Source organism: Corvus brachyrhynchos, unplaced genomic scaffold (genome assembly GCF_000691975.1).
Source record: "Corvus brachyrhynchos isolate BGI_N302 unplaced genomic scaffold, ASM69197v1 scaffold319, whole genome shotgun sequence".
Classification (NCBI taxonomy): domain Eukaryota; kingdom Metazoa; phylum Chordata; class Aves; order Passeriformes; family Corvidae; genus Corvus; species Corvus brachyrhynchos.
The window spans coordinates 2,355,711-2,372,405 of record NW_008246065.1 but is presented as its reverse complement, the minus strand read 5'-3'; the positions used below and the strand labels follow the sequence as shown (position 1 = coordinate 2,372,405).

The 16,695-nt window shown below is 41.9% G+C and overlaps 1 protein-coding gene across 1 annotated transcript; it reads left to right on the top strand.

The window, feature by feature from the left end:
• Positions 1-9,490: 9,490 nt before the first annotated feature.
• Positions 9,491-12,661, top strand: KCNK18 (potassium two pore domain channel subfamily K member 18). Its single transcript, XM_017746814.1, has 3 exons — positions 9,491-9,662; positions 11,891-12,264; positions 12,335-12,661. Exons 1-3 carry the CDS (start codon positions 9,491-9,493, stop codon positions 12,659-12,661), a joined length of 873 nt encoding a protein of 290 aa, XP_017602303.1.
• Positions 12,662-16,695: the final 4,034 nt, after the last annotated feature.

Sequence of the window (16,695 nt, the reverse complement as noted above, 5' to 3'; positions counted from 1 at the left end):
CAACCACGTTTTACTGCACAGAAACTTTCTCCAGCACAGCAGGACCATGCAGCTGAGTTATTCATTGTTATCCATTGAATGCCCCGGGTATGTGCTCTGCAGCACACATGGGCAGCTAAGCCTATGTGGAGTTGCTCTGGGGAAGAGGTTGGCTGGGGTTTTTTTGGAATGAAGATACTTGATGGCTTCGTGTAAATTAAAGACTGTGACTCCATGCAAATGCATAAGGGGATGTGCCCAGGTTACAGCATTAACAGAGCTTTTTACTTCTGAGTGCTCAACGTGGCCATCCTAAAACAAGTCTTTAAAATATGGTTCTGCCCTGGCCTGGGATTCTCCTCTGTAATTTTGCATATTGTGTGTGTTGTGTGTTTCTCCTTGTAGAGAACAGTAAGTTCTGGGACAGGAAAAGTAAAAGAGAAGCCAAGCAGGAGACAGAAATGTGGTGTGAGTGATGAGTCTACAGCTAGAATGTCTAAAATGGCTTATTAAAAAATAAAAGAAAAGCTAATTCTGCTTTCATATCCATTAAACTGTGTTATATGAGTTTAAAAGAAAGCAGAATCTGACCAAATTCTGCTACAGATCAGCTATATAAAGACATTAAGTTGAATGCTTAATTGGTGTAAATGGCACATTTCTGCTATTAGTGTTGGACTGCAGACAATCTCAGCTTCAAATTAATGAACAAAAATCCTGGTCATTTCAGAAGGGACAGAAAGATCCAAATCTACGAAGGGCGCTTCCCAAGATACTTTTGCTTATATAAACACCTGACTGAAAGGAAGAATAGAGGTTCTATCTACTGTTGAAACAAAATTTTGGGAAGGAGGGCCTCTCTGTCCTTTGGCAACTCTTGTGCATTTGGAAACAAACCTCAGTTATGTCCAGAGCTCCTGCATCTGAGATGCCTCATCCAGCCTGCAGCAATCTGACCAACAATACTGAAGCCAATCTGTTGGCTTGGTGAGCTCTAGAGCAGTGATATTGCTGACAAAGAGCAGGAGATTTGGGCTGGGCACATCTTGCAGTTATGGCAGCAATATTTTGTTGAGGGGACCCTGGTCTGACAGAGTCTGCTGAAGGAGTTACTGTGTGTTTCCATGACTTGTTGAAAGGAGATGATGGGGTTTGTGCCTTTGCTCTGTGCCATGCCTCTGACGTGGTTACCAGCCAGAGAAGCTGATCTGCAAATGTAATGTGATGTGAGTCTCTTTTGGGGCAAACATTTCACACAGCTGTCTGGGTTGGCCTTCTAACAAATTATTCAGCATTGTGACCAGATAATTCCTCTGGAAAGAAAGAAAAAGAAAGTCCTGGCATACAGACTGAGAAATCCTGGCAGGTTTGGTGCGATACCCAACAGCAGAAGTGAGCTGATGCCATGGGACTGTTGGGAAGAGATAGGAGCTGAGCAATAACTCTTGAAGAACATGTAAGAGGCCAGCATAGAGTGGCTACCATTGCAGTTCTCCTTCCATCAGCAGTTAGCCTGGAAAAATTAGGAAATGCAGCAGTGTCCATAAGGCATCTTGTCAAGACTCTTCATTTTGCTCCATGCTGAGGACTGCTGGCAGCAGTTTAGGGGCCCTTGTTTTCCAGGCAGGGCCATCACCCCTTCCCTCTTGTTGCATTAGGAGAGCAGTGATGGAGCGAAGGTTCTTGGTGCTGTAGGACTCAGGAGGCTGTGCTTCTCCTCATGACCAGCACTGCCAGCACTCATTACTTCATGGGGACATGCAGTCACCTCCAGCCCTGCTTCCTTCCTCCTCTGTGTGTGCACAGCCTTCAGGGCTCATCTGAAAACTCCCTTATCTCTCAGCTGCTCAACATTTCATTTCTGATGTGTTTCTGATGTCCTTCTGTTTAGACAAAAGCTAAATCCCTGAATGCTGTAACCTAAAGCCCCATCACTCTGAATACGATGCCACCAGCTGGTTTGGCTGCCTGGCGGGATTCAAACAATCACCCTGGCTGAACTTATATTCATCCTGCAGCTGAGCTGCTCCCCCCATACATCTCGAATTCCCAAGTGACCCTGGAGAAGGCCAGTGCCATTTAGATGGCTTTTTCCTGCAGTCTGAGCAGCAGTGGGCAGTCTGGGTGCCAGGCAGTCTCGGGAAGAGCCAAGCAGTCCCCGGGTGAATCCGCAGGGTTCACAGCACTTGGGGCCTGTGGCCCAGATGGCTCATACAGAAGTTCTACAGGATTTTTCTTTGTTATTGAGAAGCGTGGAAGAAGAGACCTCATTCCACACTCAATTTTTATTAGACATTCCTCAGAAAAGATGGGTAATTTTGCATTAATTTTTTTCCAAATATTTTGCAGAAGGTGCTTTTATAGAGCAGTTTTACATATCAGCCCAGGCAGGATCACATCATTGAGAAATCATGTCTTAAAATAATTAAATATGTGAAGTTACATGGGCCCAGAACCTGAGAGTGTCCCCCACTAAGGTGGCAAAATGTTGTTTACTGATTCACTAAGAAGCATTTAAGAACTATTCCCATGACTGCCAAAACATTTAAAGGGCCAGCATTACAAAGGGTAAGTAATTAACGGTTTATTAGCTGAAATGGGTGGGACAGGATTGGAAAAGTTCATGTACTCCTGCTCAGAGCTAAAGGAAATCAGCAGAATTGAAAGAAATTTGAAGACAAGTGTCCACTCAATGTTGTCCCAAGGCACACCCATCTGTGAAAGTGTCTTCCACCCCTCAAATCCACAATGACTAATGAGTGGTAGGATAATGGAGTTAAAACTCTTCTAAGATTACTTTACACAAAAGGGGAAGAGAAATCGCTTAGTGTCATTAGGAAAATCGGGATGAAAACAAGTGATGGAAAATTTAGCCTGACACTCAAGAAACTCTGAGCCACTGACATGAAACCATGCCCAGTCTGATTGCCAGGGAGAGGAGGCAGAAAGAGGTGTCTGATTGTGGGCATCTTGCAGACTCCTGCCTGTGGTTTATAAAGTGCCGTGGATGACTGAGGGTAGAAAATACTGTAAGCAGGGTACTTTGGGGATTTACAGTCCTTAATGACCTCAGAGCTCTTCCAGATACACATTTGACCTCGGTTTTATCCCTAATACTTAGCCAATACTGCAGCCTGCAAAGGATGACTTTTTCTCTGTGTTCTCTTTGACTGAACTTGTATGTGACATTGGAAATAAGATCAACAGACTTGTTTTTTCATTAGTGTTTTGCATGCTGAGAGTTGAGAGGGTCTGTGCCAGTCACAGAGACAGTCTCACCTGAATGCTGGTGGATGTTTATGGCTAAAAGTTTGTTCTCATATTTGAGGTTTTAGATTCACCTCTTTTAAATTGCTTATATACATATGCTGCCACATTAATAATAATAAAGAATAAACATTTTTTAAGAGCAAAGTAGACTTGTCATCTTGAATCTATGTGGGTTTTTGCCAGTTCAAATAAGTGCAGAATGGCTCTGTTGACATGAATCATGATGCTTTCATGAAGCATATAATCTCACATACTCTAATGTTAATTAAATTCCTAAGAAGCAGCTTTCTGATCTCTCTACAGGGAGCTTGTTTGCCTTAAAATGAACTACTGTGCTGAGATAGTCTCCACTATACCAGCATTATGTTCACTACATTAACTCAGTAAAGACTTTGGCATAAGACTTGTAGCTGAACCTCAGTAATCCCCTTTGCTTATCTGGAAAACCAAGGCTTCTGTGCCGTGGGGTCTGATGCTGGTGGCTCATGGTGATACCAACCTTTCTGCTTGTTATAACACCCTGAAGGGATGTCACAGCATTCAAAGGAGACACACAAAGAAATGAGCAGCGAGGTGGCTTTGTTTGCAAAGCTGTCCCCACCATGATTAAAAACTGTTGCCCTCTAACCACCAGTGTTTGATTTTGCTTGTGGCGCTTTAGAAAGGGTCTGGAAGAGTGTGGTCTGTCTAGAGCAGCTTCCCCTCCCAGCCCCAAGTGTATTCTGACTTAGCACATCTTTCAGAGAGCAGCAGGAGCAGAAGTGTCTGACACAGAGCTCTGCTGTGTTGGAAACCTCAGCCTTGCAGCAACCAAACCCTCCAGATGAGGTGAACCCCTGGGTACTGGCTGAAGCTCTGGGAGAGAGATGTCATCAGCTCCCAAGGGAGGAAGGGTAATATTTCCTCATGGAGGGGGAAGCTCTACTCCTTCTGGGCTGTTGTGGTTGCTCAGGTTTGGGGAAGAGGAAGGCAAAGTGAAGTCTTTCTACCCCCGCAATGATTTGGGGGTGAGGGAGAGGGGATCAAGTGGCTGGCTAGTCTGTGAGTGAACAAAAACCAGTCCTGTGTTTAGTTACCAGGTAAAAAAGGCTCCCATCAAAAGTGTTTTCTGACTGTGTGATTTTATCCCTCTTAAAAAGAAAGAGGAGGAACAGAAACTAGTACCCAAGCCTTAGCTGGTCCTGGGGTGTATGAAAGTGTTTTTCCCTTATAAGTGAAGTGATGGGACCACTTGCTTGGCTTTGGTGTGAACAAAGAATGAAACAGGAAATTCTCCTATTCAGGGTGAGAGTCCTGGACATCTTTGAATCCACTTAGCATTCTATGTAGTGTCAGCACGTTAGTCCTGAGTGCTCTCAAATATTCCCAGAGGTTACGAGCTCAAGTACTTGACTCGAGCAAAAGAGAGACTTTTAAAGATGCATTCAAAGAAAGCTAAACCTTCCATGGGGTATCCAACACACCCTACACTGCCAGTTAGTGGATTTCTCTCTCCATCCCAGCAGTGTGAGGTGTTAGGGGTGCAGTGGTAAGAACAGGAGGTGTCAGGGGAATTCATATTCCAGGGAAATGTGGAATATGGGGTTGTGAGGAGAAAAATAATTGGAGGGTGCCTTAAAGTCTCGTGTGGCTCATCTGGCAGGATGTATTTGCTCTGCACAAATGTCATGTGTCTGTGTTAGGGTGGGACTTGGGCCAGTGCTGCTCCTGGGCCCCACTGTGGGCTGAAATCCCACAAGGACAGGCCTCAAAAAAACCCAGGGATGGAAAGTATTGGGATAACCATCGTGGGTGGGAGGTGAGAGGAGTCCTTTGAAAGTGCTCAGGACACTAAAAGTGAAACCTCACAAACACCACCCCCCAGCTGACCTCGAGTGTGTGTCATTATGTCTTGGGATCAAATCTAATGCTTACACAGCCCTGAGATTGCTTTCTAGATGCAATTACTGCTGCCACTTGTTTTTGTTGTTTAAGGGTTTTTGGGGGGGATATCACCATTATACCAAAACATTCATTTTCTTGGGGAGCTTAGGCATACTAATGCATTCTGGAAATACTTTCCAGGGGCCTATAATAGGACAATAGATCAAATCTTCCATGATCCTTGTTTACATTCAACCTTGAATTGAATGTTTTTAATTCTCGTTGTCATGAAGTGCTGCCAGGCTGAGGTCTCAGTCTTCTATCAAAAATTATTCCCATCAGAATCAATGCCAGGTGTAAATGAAAGCAAACAATTTAGTCCATTGCCATTTATTTTTAAAAAGCACTGTCATCCTTCAAGTCCCTTTGATTTCTCTAAGAAAGGATGACATTACACTCTTTGTCAGCACAGAATGGAGAATCCAGTGGTGTTTCACAGAAGAGGTAGGTCTTTGGCAACGTGGCAGATGACTTAATGCAGGGAGAGTTTTACTGATTATTGAAAAATATTTCTCTCTGCCCAAACAATGACCTTCTAGGTTTAACCTATGTAATCCAGAAATATTAGATAAAATAGCAATTTCATCGTAAGTATATTTTTACTGGAATTATTTAACCTTGCAGCTGTGGTCAAAAACTTCCCTTTCAAGCAGCACCTTACAGAGCACTCACATTTGCCCTAATCAAAGAAATGGAAGTTGGGACAAGTGCAGGTTTGCTGCCCATTAATGTGAATAGGAAATGTATATTGCAAAAATCTCTCTCAATACAAGTACCAGTAACTCAATTTGGAATAACTTGTGGTTAGTGGGATTTGCTTTTAAGCAACTGAGTTCAAATATGTAATACAGCAATAGTGGGAAATGGTTTAGATTAAGCAAATAATGTAAAAATCATTTCTGGTTTTATTTTTATTAAATTTTCTTGTTGTCACAAGCTTAGAGCCTGATGCTGCAAATGGCTGAGAAGCTCCTGGGAATTGCTAAATACTTTGCAGTACCATGTGTAGGAGGAGGCTGAGAAGATTTTAAAGCACTTTGTAGGAAAGATGTTTATATCTGAGTTGTAGATGAAAAACTGTGCAGGACAAACGGTATCAGAATTACCATACTGGTCAGTGAAAACCTGTTTTAGAACATTGGTGTGAATATGTTGCCTCAGACAGCAGCCCATTTGGCCCAGTACCCCATCTTATTTTTACAACTGCAAACTATTTTCAGTTCAGGGGGTTTATTGAGCCCTGTGTGGTTTGTAGTCAGTATTAATGACTGTTCTTCTAAACACCTCTCCATTCTCTTTCATGTATGGAAATCCTTTGGCAAAGACTTTTCTAGCTATGTGAGAAACAATCCTGTTTTATTTGTTTTGAAGCAGCTTTCTACTTTCTTAATTTGATGGTCCTCAACTCTGCTTCCAGAAGAGGCTACAGAGAGCTGATGCCTCACCTGCTCTCTCCAGAACACCTGGGAGATTGAAGATTGCTGTTATATAGTTCCTCAGTCACAGTTTTTTCCCCCTGGCCAATGACTTCTCAGTCATTCTTTGTCTGAAATCTGGCCGTACCTTCAGCCATCCTTGTTGCTTTTGAAATTTTCCCAGTTTTTAACTGAGAGCAGGGTAGCAGAACCACATTGACTCCTCCAGGTGTGTGCAACCCATGCATTTGGACAGTAGCAAATTGCTGTCCAATGTTTTAGTCTCCAGCATAACTATTCCAGCACAAAGGACACCAAACCTATGTACATTATCTCCAGGTACAACCTCTCAGGAAGTTGTGTTGCTTTTGACTAATTATGAACAGCAGCAGTTTTTAACCCTGTGTTTCAGGTCAACGGGGGAAAAAAAATAAAAGAGATTGGCTGCAATAAGAGGATTTATGAATCTGTTTCCAAAAAGCAAGACTAAGCCAAGGAGACAGATAACCAGAAAAGTAGCAAGCAAGCAGGTTTATTTTTGTCTTAGCCCTGAAAGCCTCTTTTTTATAGTGGAGACTCGCACACTGCTGAACATAAACTATCTTCTGATCCAATTTGCTGAGAGTTTGACCTAGAAGAAATCATTGTAACCATGTAGGATTTCTGTGTGGACATGTGGACATGTTCCATATATACAGCTCAGTCGATCTTGGCTGCACAAGAGTGTTTCAATTTTTAATGAAAGATGGAGATGAAATATTTAATGCCTCTTTCTGTAAGGTCCAACTCCCCTTACTACCACTACAAACATTGCAAAGGGCAGTGAAACTGCTTGTTGCTCTGAGTGTTTTAGAGGGATGGATGAAAAGAAAGGCTTTATTTTTAAAGTTGGATATAGTTTGCAAAGATCACTAACCCCGAACAGAATCTCGCAGTTCTTACTTACTAAGGTCAGTGGGAATTTCATGATTGAAACCTCCATTAATATAGGAAGAGTTTATTTTATTCAAGTAAGAATTAGGCAAAACCTTCTTGACTCTTTTTTATTTTATTTTTGCTTGGGAGAAAAAGAATTTAAAATTCAAAAGACCTTCTCTGCAAAGATTTCACAGAGATTCTTTAAGCCCTCTGAAGGAGAAATTAATTGTTCTATAGTCTGCCCAGGGGTTACAATTAGTGCCATCTCCTTCTTTTGATTAATTTTAAATTTCCCTGTTTGTTTCTGGGAGAAATCTTTAAAGAACTCCATCCCTTACAGTACACATTTTCCCTCCTGGGAGCTGGAAGTGTTTCTGCTCTATGAATGGGAAACTGTTGCTCAGGAAAAGAAACTTTAAGCACGAGTTGGCTCCAGTGGCAGCTGATAAGAGCTGGTAATCCATGTGCATTACAGTGCTGGCTGATCAATAATAATTCAGGGATAGAGTGGCATGGCGTCAACTGAGAAGTATTTCAGGGCTTGATTAGTTGTGCTCCTTTTCCGTGGGGACTGTAGTGCAATCTTCACTTATAAAGACATGTGATCTGAAAGCCTGAGGCAGAACAACCCTTGTTTTCACAGGAGGAGCTTTTCTTGGCTGCAAAAGCTTTTACAACCTCATTCTTCTTTCTAAAAGCTGTGTCTTCTCCACAAAATTATATATTAAAACAAAAAAGTGAACTTAGGATGGCAACAACATCACAGCCTCTGCGACATAAAATGACATGTAAAAAAATATTTTGGGCAGTGTTTCCTCATGCCTGCTTCATTCTGTCTCTTGTCATCTATGCTTTTCTTGGGGCTCTCATGTTTTCCCATATTGAAGGTAACCGGGAGGTGACTTTAAGTGAAGAATATATAACATTTCTGCAGAATCTGACCTACCTCGCCAGAAAGTTATCAGGTATGTACTGGAATTTCAAAATGTCTTAACCATACAGGGAGCTACTCATTATCTTGCTTTTTGAAGGAGATTTTTTTTTGCTTTTGAAGACATTCTTCAAAATACTAACAGCTGACCCTGCAAACAGGATTTTCTCTCTGCCTAGCTAATGACTGCTGTTTTCTTCCTTAGCTGTGATTTTTGGCTGCAAGCTTCCCCAGCCCCTGTGCTTCTGCCTGGAATGATTTTCCTGTGTTCTCCCTTTTGCCCAGGTTACCTCAGGTTCTTAACAAGAAGCTGAGATTCCTGTGGTATTTCCTTCAGTTTGCTGGGGGCTGAATCCTCTCTCAGAAAGTTTCTCCAGTTCCCTCTTCCCTGCTCTGAGCTTCCCTACCAGCCCTCTGGTGATGGGATGCTCAGAAGGGGGACAGGAGCCATTCTGCACCCCAGACCCAGTGATGCTGATGGAGAGGGTAGAGGAGAAGAGAACGGCTAGAAATCCTCCTGGATTTGTGATGGGGCTTTTACATAGGCTTCACTCAGGTAGCTGTGCTGACACAATGACCAGTTTTGGGAAATTAACCCTGTAAATAATATCTTTTCAAGCAAGGCTCAGCCATGGGGAGGAGGAATAAGGGTTGCAGCTCTGGGATTCACAGCAGGGCACTGGGCAGTGAGATGCAAGTGGTTCATGTCGGTTCCCTGCTGTTGACCCCACATTTCTTAATGTCTCTGGGTCAAAAGAAGACTAATCTCCTGGGAATTCTAAAATGAAACAGGACATTCAAGCTGGAAGCTGATTATTCAATCTTCTTGCCCTACTTCTTTATAATTATGTTTATTTGTTCCTTGTTTCTTTATTCACCGAAGCCACTGAACCCACCTGATTTCTTCAGAGGTGGAGGTGAGGGGCTTGAAAGGGGAGGGTGAGAAGGTGAGTATTTTTATCTTTTGAGAGAATATGAAGAAGTCTTCAGCTGGAGTAAATTTCACTAGAGTAACAGGCTGACTGCTCCGAGTGGTGGTCTGCAAACACTCACTATGCCTCCTGCTGTGACTGTGACAGATAACGTGACGGAAAATGAGAAAATATATAAGAATGACATCCGTGAGCTTTTCAACACAGCTGACCCAGTCTGGTTTATCAGTCCAGAAGACAGATGGAATTTCTTTGGGTCTCTCTTTTTTTGCTGCACAGTATTCACCACTGTGGGTAAGTACGGAGGTAAAGTAACACCCTTCAGAATCAATTCCGATTGCTGCTTTCTCTAATGCATTTCTTCCATGGAATTAAAACCACCCTAAACAAACAAACAAACAAACAAAAACACCCCTTCTAAACCTAAAGCTCAAATCCCCTTGAATTTTTCTCCTGAGTATTGATGATGAGTCTCCAAGCAGTTCTGCAAACACAGACTGCAGAGACATAGCTGAGTCACAGAAACAAGTGATAATTTGGTAACTAGTGATGGTACACACTAATTAACTGCATCATTACATATATACCGTAATATGTATTCACATATGATGTGCATAGAATTATTGAACCAAAAAGAGAGCTCAATTACTCAGTCAAACCTTATCCTTCTCATTGTTGTGTGTCTTCTTGGGTAATGTTTTCTTCTCTGGAAAAAGTAATTCATAATGCATATATTGTTTTTTCAATTGCTTCTCTGTTACTTATGTCTAATTTAGCTCTGTTAATCTGTGGCTCTGTAATTAACCACGGTGGTGTTCACATTTCTCTGGGTTAACAGCACGTGATAGTGTTTAAGTCACATCTCTGAAATCTTTCATTCTGACTTCATATTTCAAAGGAGGACCTAGATCAAATAGAAACATCTGCTCTGATTTTGGCTCCCTCTGCATTGCTAAATACAACTCCTCATGCTCATTCCCAAAGCTACTTTTATCCCTTTGTTAATCTTTCTCAAATGCTGGCAAGTACAGGGACTGTCTATCCAAATTTGTCATAATCAAAGCTGGATGGGAAATATTACCACAGCATTGTATCAAATTGCAAAACCAGTTCTTCACTGCATTAGGATATGGTCAAGATCCCAGCATGGGTCTGCATCTTACAGTAAAAGAAAAACTGAACCTTAAACAAGAGCTTATCCTCTACAAGGAACAGTGTGAGAGCTGATGTACTCAGTGCTCTTGTGTGCTGTGTCACAGCTCGAACCTCAGACTCTCATGTCTTAGATGACTGTTCAAACTCAGCTTCTTGCAGTTTGAAGAGAGAAGTCTGGGTGGTCAGAGACACACTGAGGATGTGACCAGAATCCTCAGCCTTATGAATATTTCCTGGGACAAACATAGCAGCCAGGATCTTTTGAAAGGGGATGTTTTATCAGAAAGCTTTGACTTCAGCAAACTGATGAAAAAGCATATTGTTGGAAATGTCTTCCCTGGGTGTATTTACCCACCTCCTTTACCATGGGACTTGATAAATATCCCCATACACACTGACCCAACTTATTTATTTCTAAACTGCTAGTACTTTTTGCCTTCAGAGCACTGAGTATTAATGCATCTTCTTCAGTTTTGACCTGAGTTTTGGGATCAATAGAAAGCCTGGAATATTTGCAGCTTGTAGATGGAGTAGGTGGCTATTTCCATTGCAGTGGATTTGTTATTTCCAGTATTAGGAACCGATAAATCACCTCAGGATAGAATAAAATTATCTACCTTGAGTTGTCTGGGAGAACTGAGGCATCTACTCTGAAGTTTGATGGTCAGAACTGCCATCTCTTCCCTGTCCAGGGAAGCTCCCTAGTGGCTCAGCTAGGATAGATTTCTAGATAGCTAAATTTAAGCTCAGCATAAGTTTTAAGCCTTGAAACCGCACAAGTTATTTTTACTGAAATCAATTTAAAAAAGAGTAAATAAAATCACTCTGTGCAATAACTACAATAATCTTTCCCAATTGCTTCAACAGTAAAGATTAGCATTCTCAGTTAGCCTGTGGGGAACAGTGACCAAGAATAAGTAGTATTTCAGTGCCTCACAGCAAAGCAGGGACTGAGCTTGGGTTCAGACCAAAGCCTGTGGCAGCCACAAGTGGAAAACATGAATGGATGAAGAAAATGAAGGAGAACATACCTCAGCATATGAGCTGATAATCTTACAGGCTAAGTACTTGGCCTAGAAGCTCATCTAGAAAAGAGCAGTGGTTTTGAAGGGAGAAAAGAAATATTCATGTCTTCTGAAGGACAAGGAGAAAAACAGCTATTAACATTTAATACAGTTACTATAACACCAGTGTTTTCTCCCACTATAAAGGAAAAGCACTGACTTAGAATTGAAGTTTCACATCCAACGTGTTAGAGGAAGGAAATATAAATACCCAAATTGGATTAAGGGAAATCTTCTGCTACCATTTTATGTATCACATCTCTCTCTCTTTCCCTTCTCTTCCTCTTCTTGTTCTTGTTCAAGGTTATGGTAATACCTATCCTGTGACACGGATTGGGAAATATCTCTGCATGTTGTATGCTTTTTTTGGGATCCCTCTGATGTTCTTGGTCCTGACAGACATGGGAGACATCCTTGCCACTGTCTTATCCAAGTCTTACAACGAGTTCAGGAAAGTACAGTCCAAAATTCAGGCCTCTAAACTCTGTTCTGGATCCACGTGTAGCAAAAGGAGTGAACTGAAATCCAGGGCACAGTCTAAAATAGTCATCAATGAGCCCCAGACGATTATGGAAGTGCTGAGAAGTCAGTCAGGTATGAAACGGAGGCCGGTCAAATATCGCAACGTGGAACTTTTTGAAATGTTAATTGCCAGGGAGAATGAAAACACACAACAAGCAAGAAATAAAACCATGGAGAGATGGAGTTCATGTCCTGAACTAGCCAGGGGAAAGACGGTGTCCAGAGTTAGATGTGCCCATTGTATTGATGGTACTTGTTATCTTTGTGTACATCTCCTGTGCAGCTGCTATTCTTCCAAACTGGGAAAGAAATATGGATTTTCAGGAAGCCTTTTATTTCTGCTTTATCACTTTGACCACTATTGGATTTGGAGATACAAAACTAGAACATCCCAAGTTTTTCTTGTTTTTTTCCCTCTACATTATGATAGGCATGGAAATTGTCTTCATTGCTTTTAAGCTGGGCCAAGACCGCTTAATTGTTCTGTATAAAAAGGTGATTTCATTTTGTGCAGAGAAAAAGATGCCATCAAAGAAGATATATCCAAAATAAGAGCAGTCATTTCTCCTTCACTTGTCCGCACTGGTCACTGCAATGAGATGAAACTGTTTCTGTGTATTTCTGCCTTGGGCTGCCAGGTGCCATCTGATTTTCTCTGAGAAATGACTGTGAAATGGCTGAATGCCTCTGGAGGCACTTGATGAAGTCATCTCCAGGGACTACTTTCCAAAGGAGTCCCTTCTCCTAAATAAGCAAAGATGATGCATGATGAAGAAGATGAAGGCTCTCCCTGCCAGTTCTCCCTGACATGTTTTGCAAAGTTCTGACTTTCTGCAGCCTTTCTGTCCCCTGCTCCCACAGCAAGCCAATTCAGGAATTTTGCCTTCAGTACTTGTTCAAGCAAGGCCCAGCTCACCTGGCAGGTCCTGTCCTGCCACCTTCTCTGCAGCCAGGGTTGTGGCTGTCTGTCCTGATCTGTGACACCTTGCTGCTGCCATCTGCTCATCATCAGAGAGAGCTGGGGAGGAGAGGCATGGATCCAGCTGCTGTGTAAGGCAAACATCACACCTTGCACAGGCTAGGGAAAGCTTCAGTGGAAAGGAAGGACTCCACATTTTTCCATCTTCCTCTGTCACCTGTCCAGAAACAAATCAGAGAACTCCTCGTCTGTTCAGGGCTGAAACCACTCCTGTTCCATCATGTTTTATCATGTCTGTACTCAGCCTGGAGTCAATGTGTGTCCCATGGTGTCCAGCTACTGAGGCGCTCATGGCAAGTTCTGCTCCTTGGTGGCATCTGGGGAAGGCACAGAGCAAACCAGGAGTGGTTACAGCCCTGGAGTGACACTCCATGTCTTTGCTGCAAAAGGAGCAAGTGTTGAACACCAACCCCAGAAGTCCCCACTCCTCATCCACATCTCACTCTGCACAGACTGCTGGACTTCTGGGAGCTCCTTGACCCGCCTGTAGAAGGAAAAGCCCAACTGTTTCACTGGGATGTGGAGAGGATCCTGTAGTTATATAACTGTGGAGCATGTTAAGATGAGAATATTGTTGTTTCTTCAAGATTTTGCTTATATTATTAATAATTTGAACTGTCAATAATAGCTTTTCATTAAAAACAATAATTAAGAATAAAAATATATAATTAGTATAAAAGAAACCACTGACTTTGATTAACCACCTTTTAACTCATAGATGATATGCATGCCCAATAAATGCAAACATCTCTAAATAATAAAAAAATGCTTGATTATGACAGAATGTAAAATACCTTCCATTAACAAGTTTACCTGTTGGAGCTGAGATTTTCAGAGTATTGACATGCCACCTTATGTCTGTTGCACTCCAAGTATGTGGCACTATGTATTCAGTCCTTAATAATTAGATGCAATTAAGCATTGATGATATGCAAGACATATAATGACTGATAGTATATAGAAAAGTGTTTTATAAGAATAAAAATAAAAACTACAGAAGCTGGAAGAAACTTCAGTTAACTCTGTCATGTTTGCTGTGATTTTGGGTTTACATGGAAAGTCCCTCCATTCGTATTGCTACTCTCATATTACTTAATTTTATGTCCTCAGATTAAAATCTGTGCAGAACTTTGGTACCATGTCAAAGTTTTCAGAAATCAGTGAAAGGTCTTGGATGATATGATGGGCTTTGGATCAGATAACTGCACTTCCTGTCTCCCAAGGTTTTCCTTGTGATATCCTAAACATGTCAGCATTTTTAACCACTGGTCTTTGTATAATTTAATTTGTTTCTCTCATATCATTTGTGGGATGTCATTTGTGGAGAGCAGTTAATCCTGAATTTATGCCCTATAGATTTCTCATTGGCACAGTGCCTTAATACGTTGCCATTTATTTTATGGATTTAGGGAATTTTGGCTGGTTTTGCAATAAGGATTCCGCACCAAATCATTCTAGTTATGGCCTAGTGATGGCAATAAACAGCTTTTTTTCCTATAGAACCTGTCAATTAAGCGGGATAAAACCGGATTTTGTTGAAGGAGAGGGAACAAATCACATCACCATTACCCTCTATAAACCAATAATGCACCTGACTGTTGAATGTAATGCACAGCTCTGGTTCTTCACCTCCCAAAGGATATGTAAATTTGTAAAAAATTTTATATCCCAGGGTAAAGGATGAGCAAAATAAGGAACAACTTCCATACAAGACACGTACAGTAGCTCTCTAGCCTGGAAAGAGGTGAGAGACTGATGGAGGGATGTGTAATGTTACAAGGGCACAGAGAAGGGAAACAAGGAGTGATGGAATGATTTTCAGACATCTCTCATTATGAGAGCTTGGGCTGCCAAATGAATCCCACATGTGACAGGCTTAAGAAAAGAAACAGAAAGAAGAGAAAATGGTGCTTCACACAACATGTAATTAAGCCGTAGATACTTCTTGTCATGGGAGGATGTGGCAATTAAAAGTTCCCATTAGATCAATGAGAGATGAGACAAAACCATGAAAGAAAAGCTTTAAAAACAACTAAATCCAAAGATAACAATTCTGGCTCAATAATCACTGAGTTCTGAATTGAGAGATGAGGAGGTGCCTCTCTACAGACTTTGCTGCCCCTGTTTTCTTCCTTTGCAACCTGCTGTCTCTCAGAAAGTGTTCTGTCCATCCTATTCTGCCCTTATTTCCATGCCTGTTATGTGTAGAACATATTGCTATAGAGATAAAAAACACTCGGCAAATCTAATGCCTGAATAGATATTTAGTTTCATATTTGTGAGCCAGCTAGACAAACCAGTCCAGTCTGATTGTGCAAAACGTATCACCCAACATTGTGATTTAGGCAGCACAACACAACCAGCCTGCAGTAAAAGTAATGTGGTCATTTTGCTTGTGTGGTGAAACTAAAGGAGGGTGGGGAGGTGGGCACACATTGCATTGTCAGGTATGAAAAGGTATTTATGTCTTCTGTTCAGGTGCACTGGAATAGTGATCCCCCACAAACAGGAATATCTGGCCCTGATTCTCTTACTCTCTGAGCTGGGAGCCTGTTTCCAGATGTCAGAGCCTTGGGCTGACAGTGACAGCAGCAGTTCACACTGCATAGCAGGATCTGAATGTGAATGCAGTAAATATAGCCACAGAGTTAATGAAAATGAAACAAAGTAGCGAGTAATGGCTCATTTAGTGAGCCCCAGGCATAAATATTTATGATTTGACTGTTCTTATCATGGACTAAATCCTGGAAGAATTCACAGTCTCTGTCCACAGAAGTTTTTATTCAGCAAAATTGACATGGAGCTCAGCTTTGTTTGCTTCAAAGCAGCACAAAATATTGCTTTTCATAAATTTTTCCCATCACGATCTGCATGAGATGGTGGATTAGATGTGAAGGGCTTCATTGAAGAACTCGTCTATCAGGAAAGACGTGACTGATGGGGAAAGAGCTGCTTGATGTGTAACCCACAGCGGATATGAGTTATTACAGCCCCAGCTGGAGAGCTTTACAGATCAAATGCACTTGACGCTGAAGGATGCTGGATCAATCACCCTTGATTGGGCCAAGATGGCAGCTGTCACGAGCACTTAGGAGCAGAGAGGAGGGTATTCCTGGTGTGTGACTCACAGGGAGAACCATGGAGGAATGAGTGGAAGGAGGGGAAAATAATCTTTGGGCAGAAGGGTTAGAGGGAGAAAATGACAGCAGTGGCAGAGGAAAAAGCCGTTTTCTGTGTAGACATAAATATGGTGAAGAGATGCTTGAGACTGAAAATATAGTGAGGGCTGTTGCCTCTGGCTTGGGAAGGTTTGTGCAGCCAGCCTGGTTGGAGAGCCCTTCTTAAACCAGCACAGCTAGATGAGGGGCTCCAGCACAGGTCTCACCACCAGCAGCCACAGGAGGGCAGAAAGTCTGTGCAAGAAATCCTCCTGAGAGATAAAACAGTGGCAGAAAGAAGATAGAGGGTCTGGACTGAAAAGCCATTAATGAAACCCTCTAAAATATTCCTCTTAGACTCTGCTTTGTCATTCAAAGAATGACATTTCATTCACAAGCATCTTTTGCATGAGCAGAACATCTGAGGACTCAGGAAATTCTTAATGAGA

Bases quoted from the DNA above. Each gene is read 5' to 3' on its own strand.
- KCNK18 (XM_017746814.1), top strand. From the start codon at position 9,491: ATGCCTCCTGCTGTGACTGTGACAGATAACGTGACGGAAAATGAGAAA. The intron at 9,663-11,890 runs GTAAGTACGGAG...TTCTTGTTCAAG, and splicing joins CACAGTATTCACCACTGTGG to GTTATGGTAATACCTATCCT. The intron at 12,265-12,334 runs GCAAGAAATAAA...CGGTGTCCAGAG, and splicing joins AGAATGAAAACACACAACAA to TTAGATGTGCCCATTGTATT.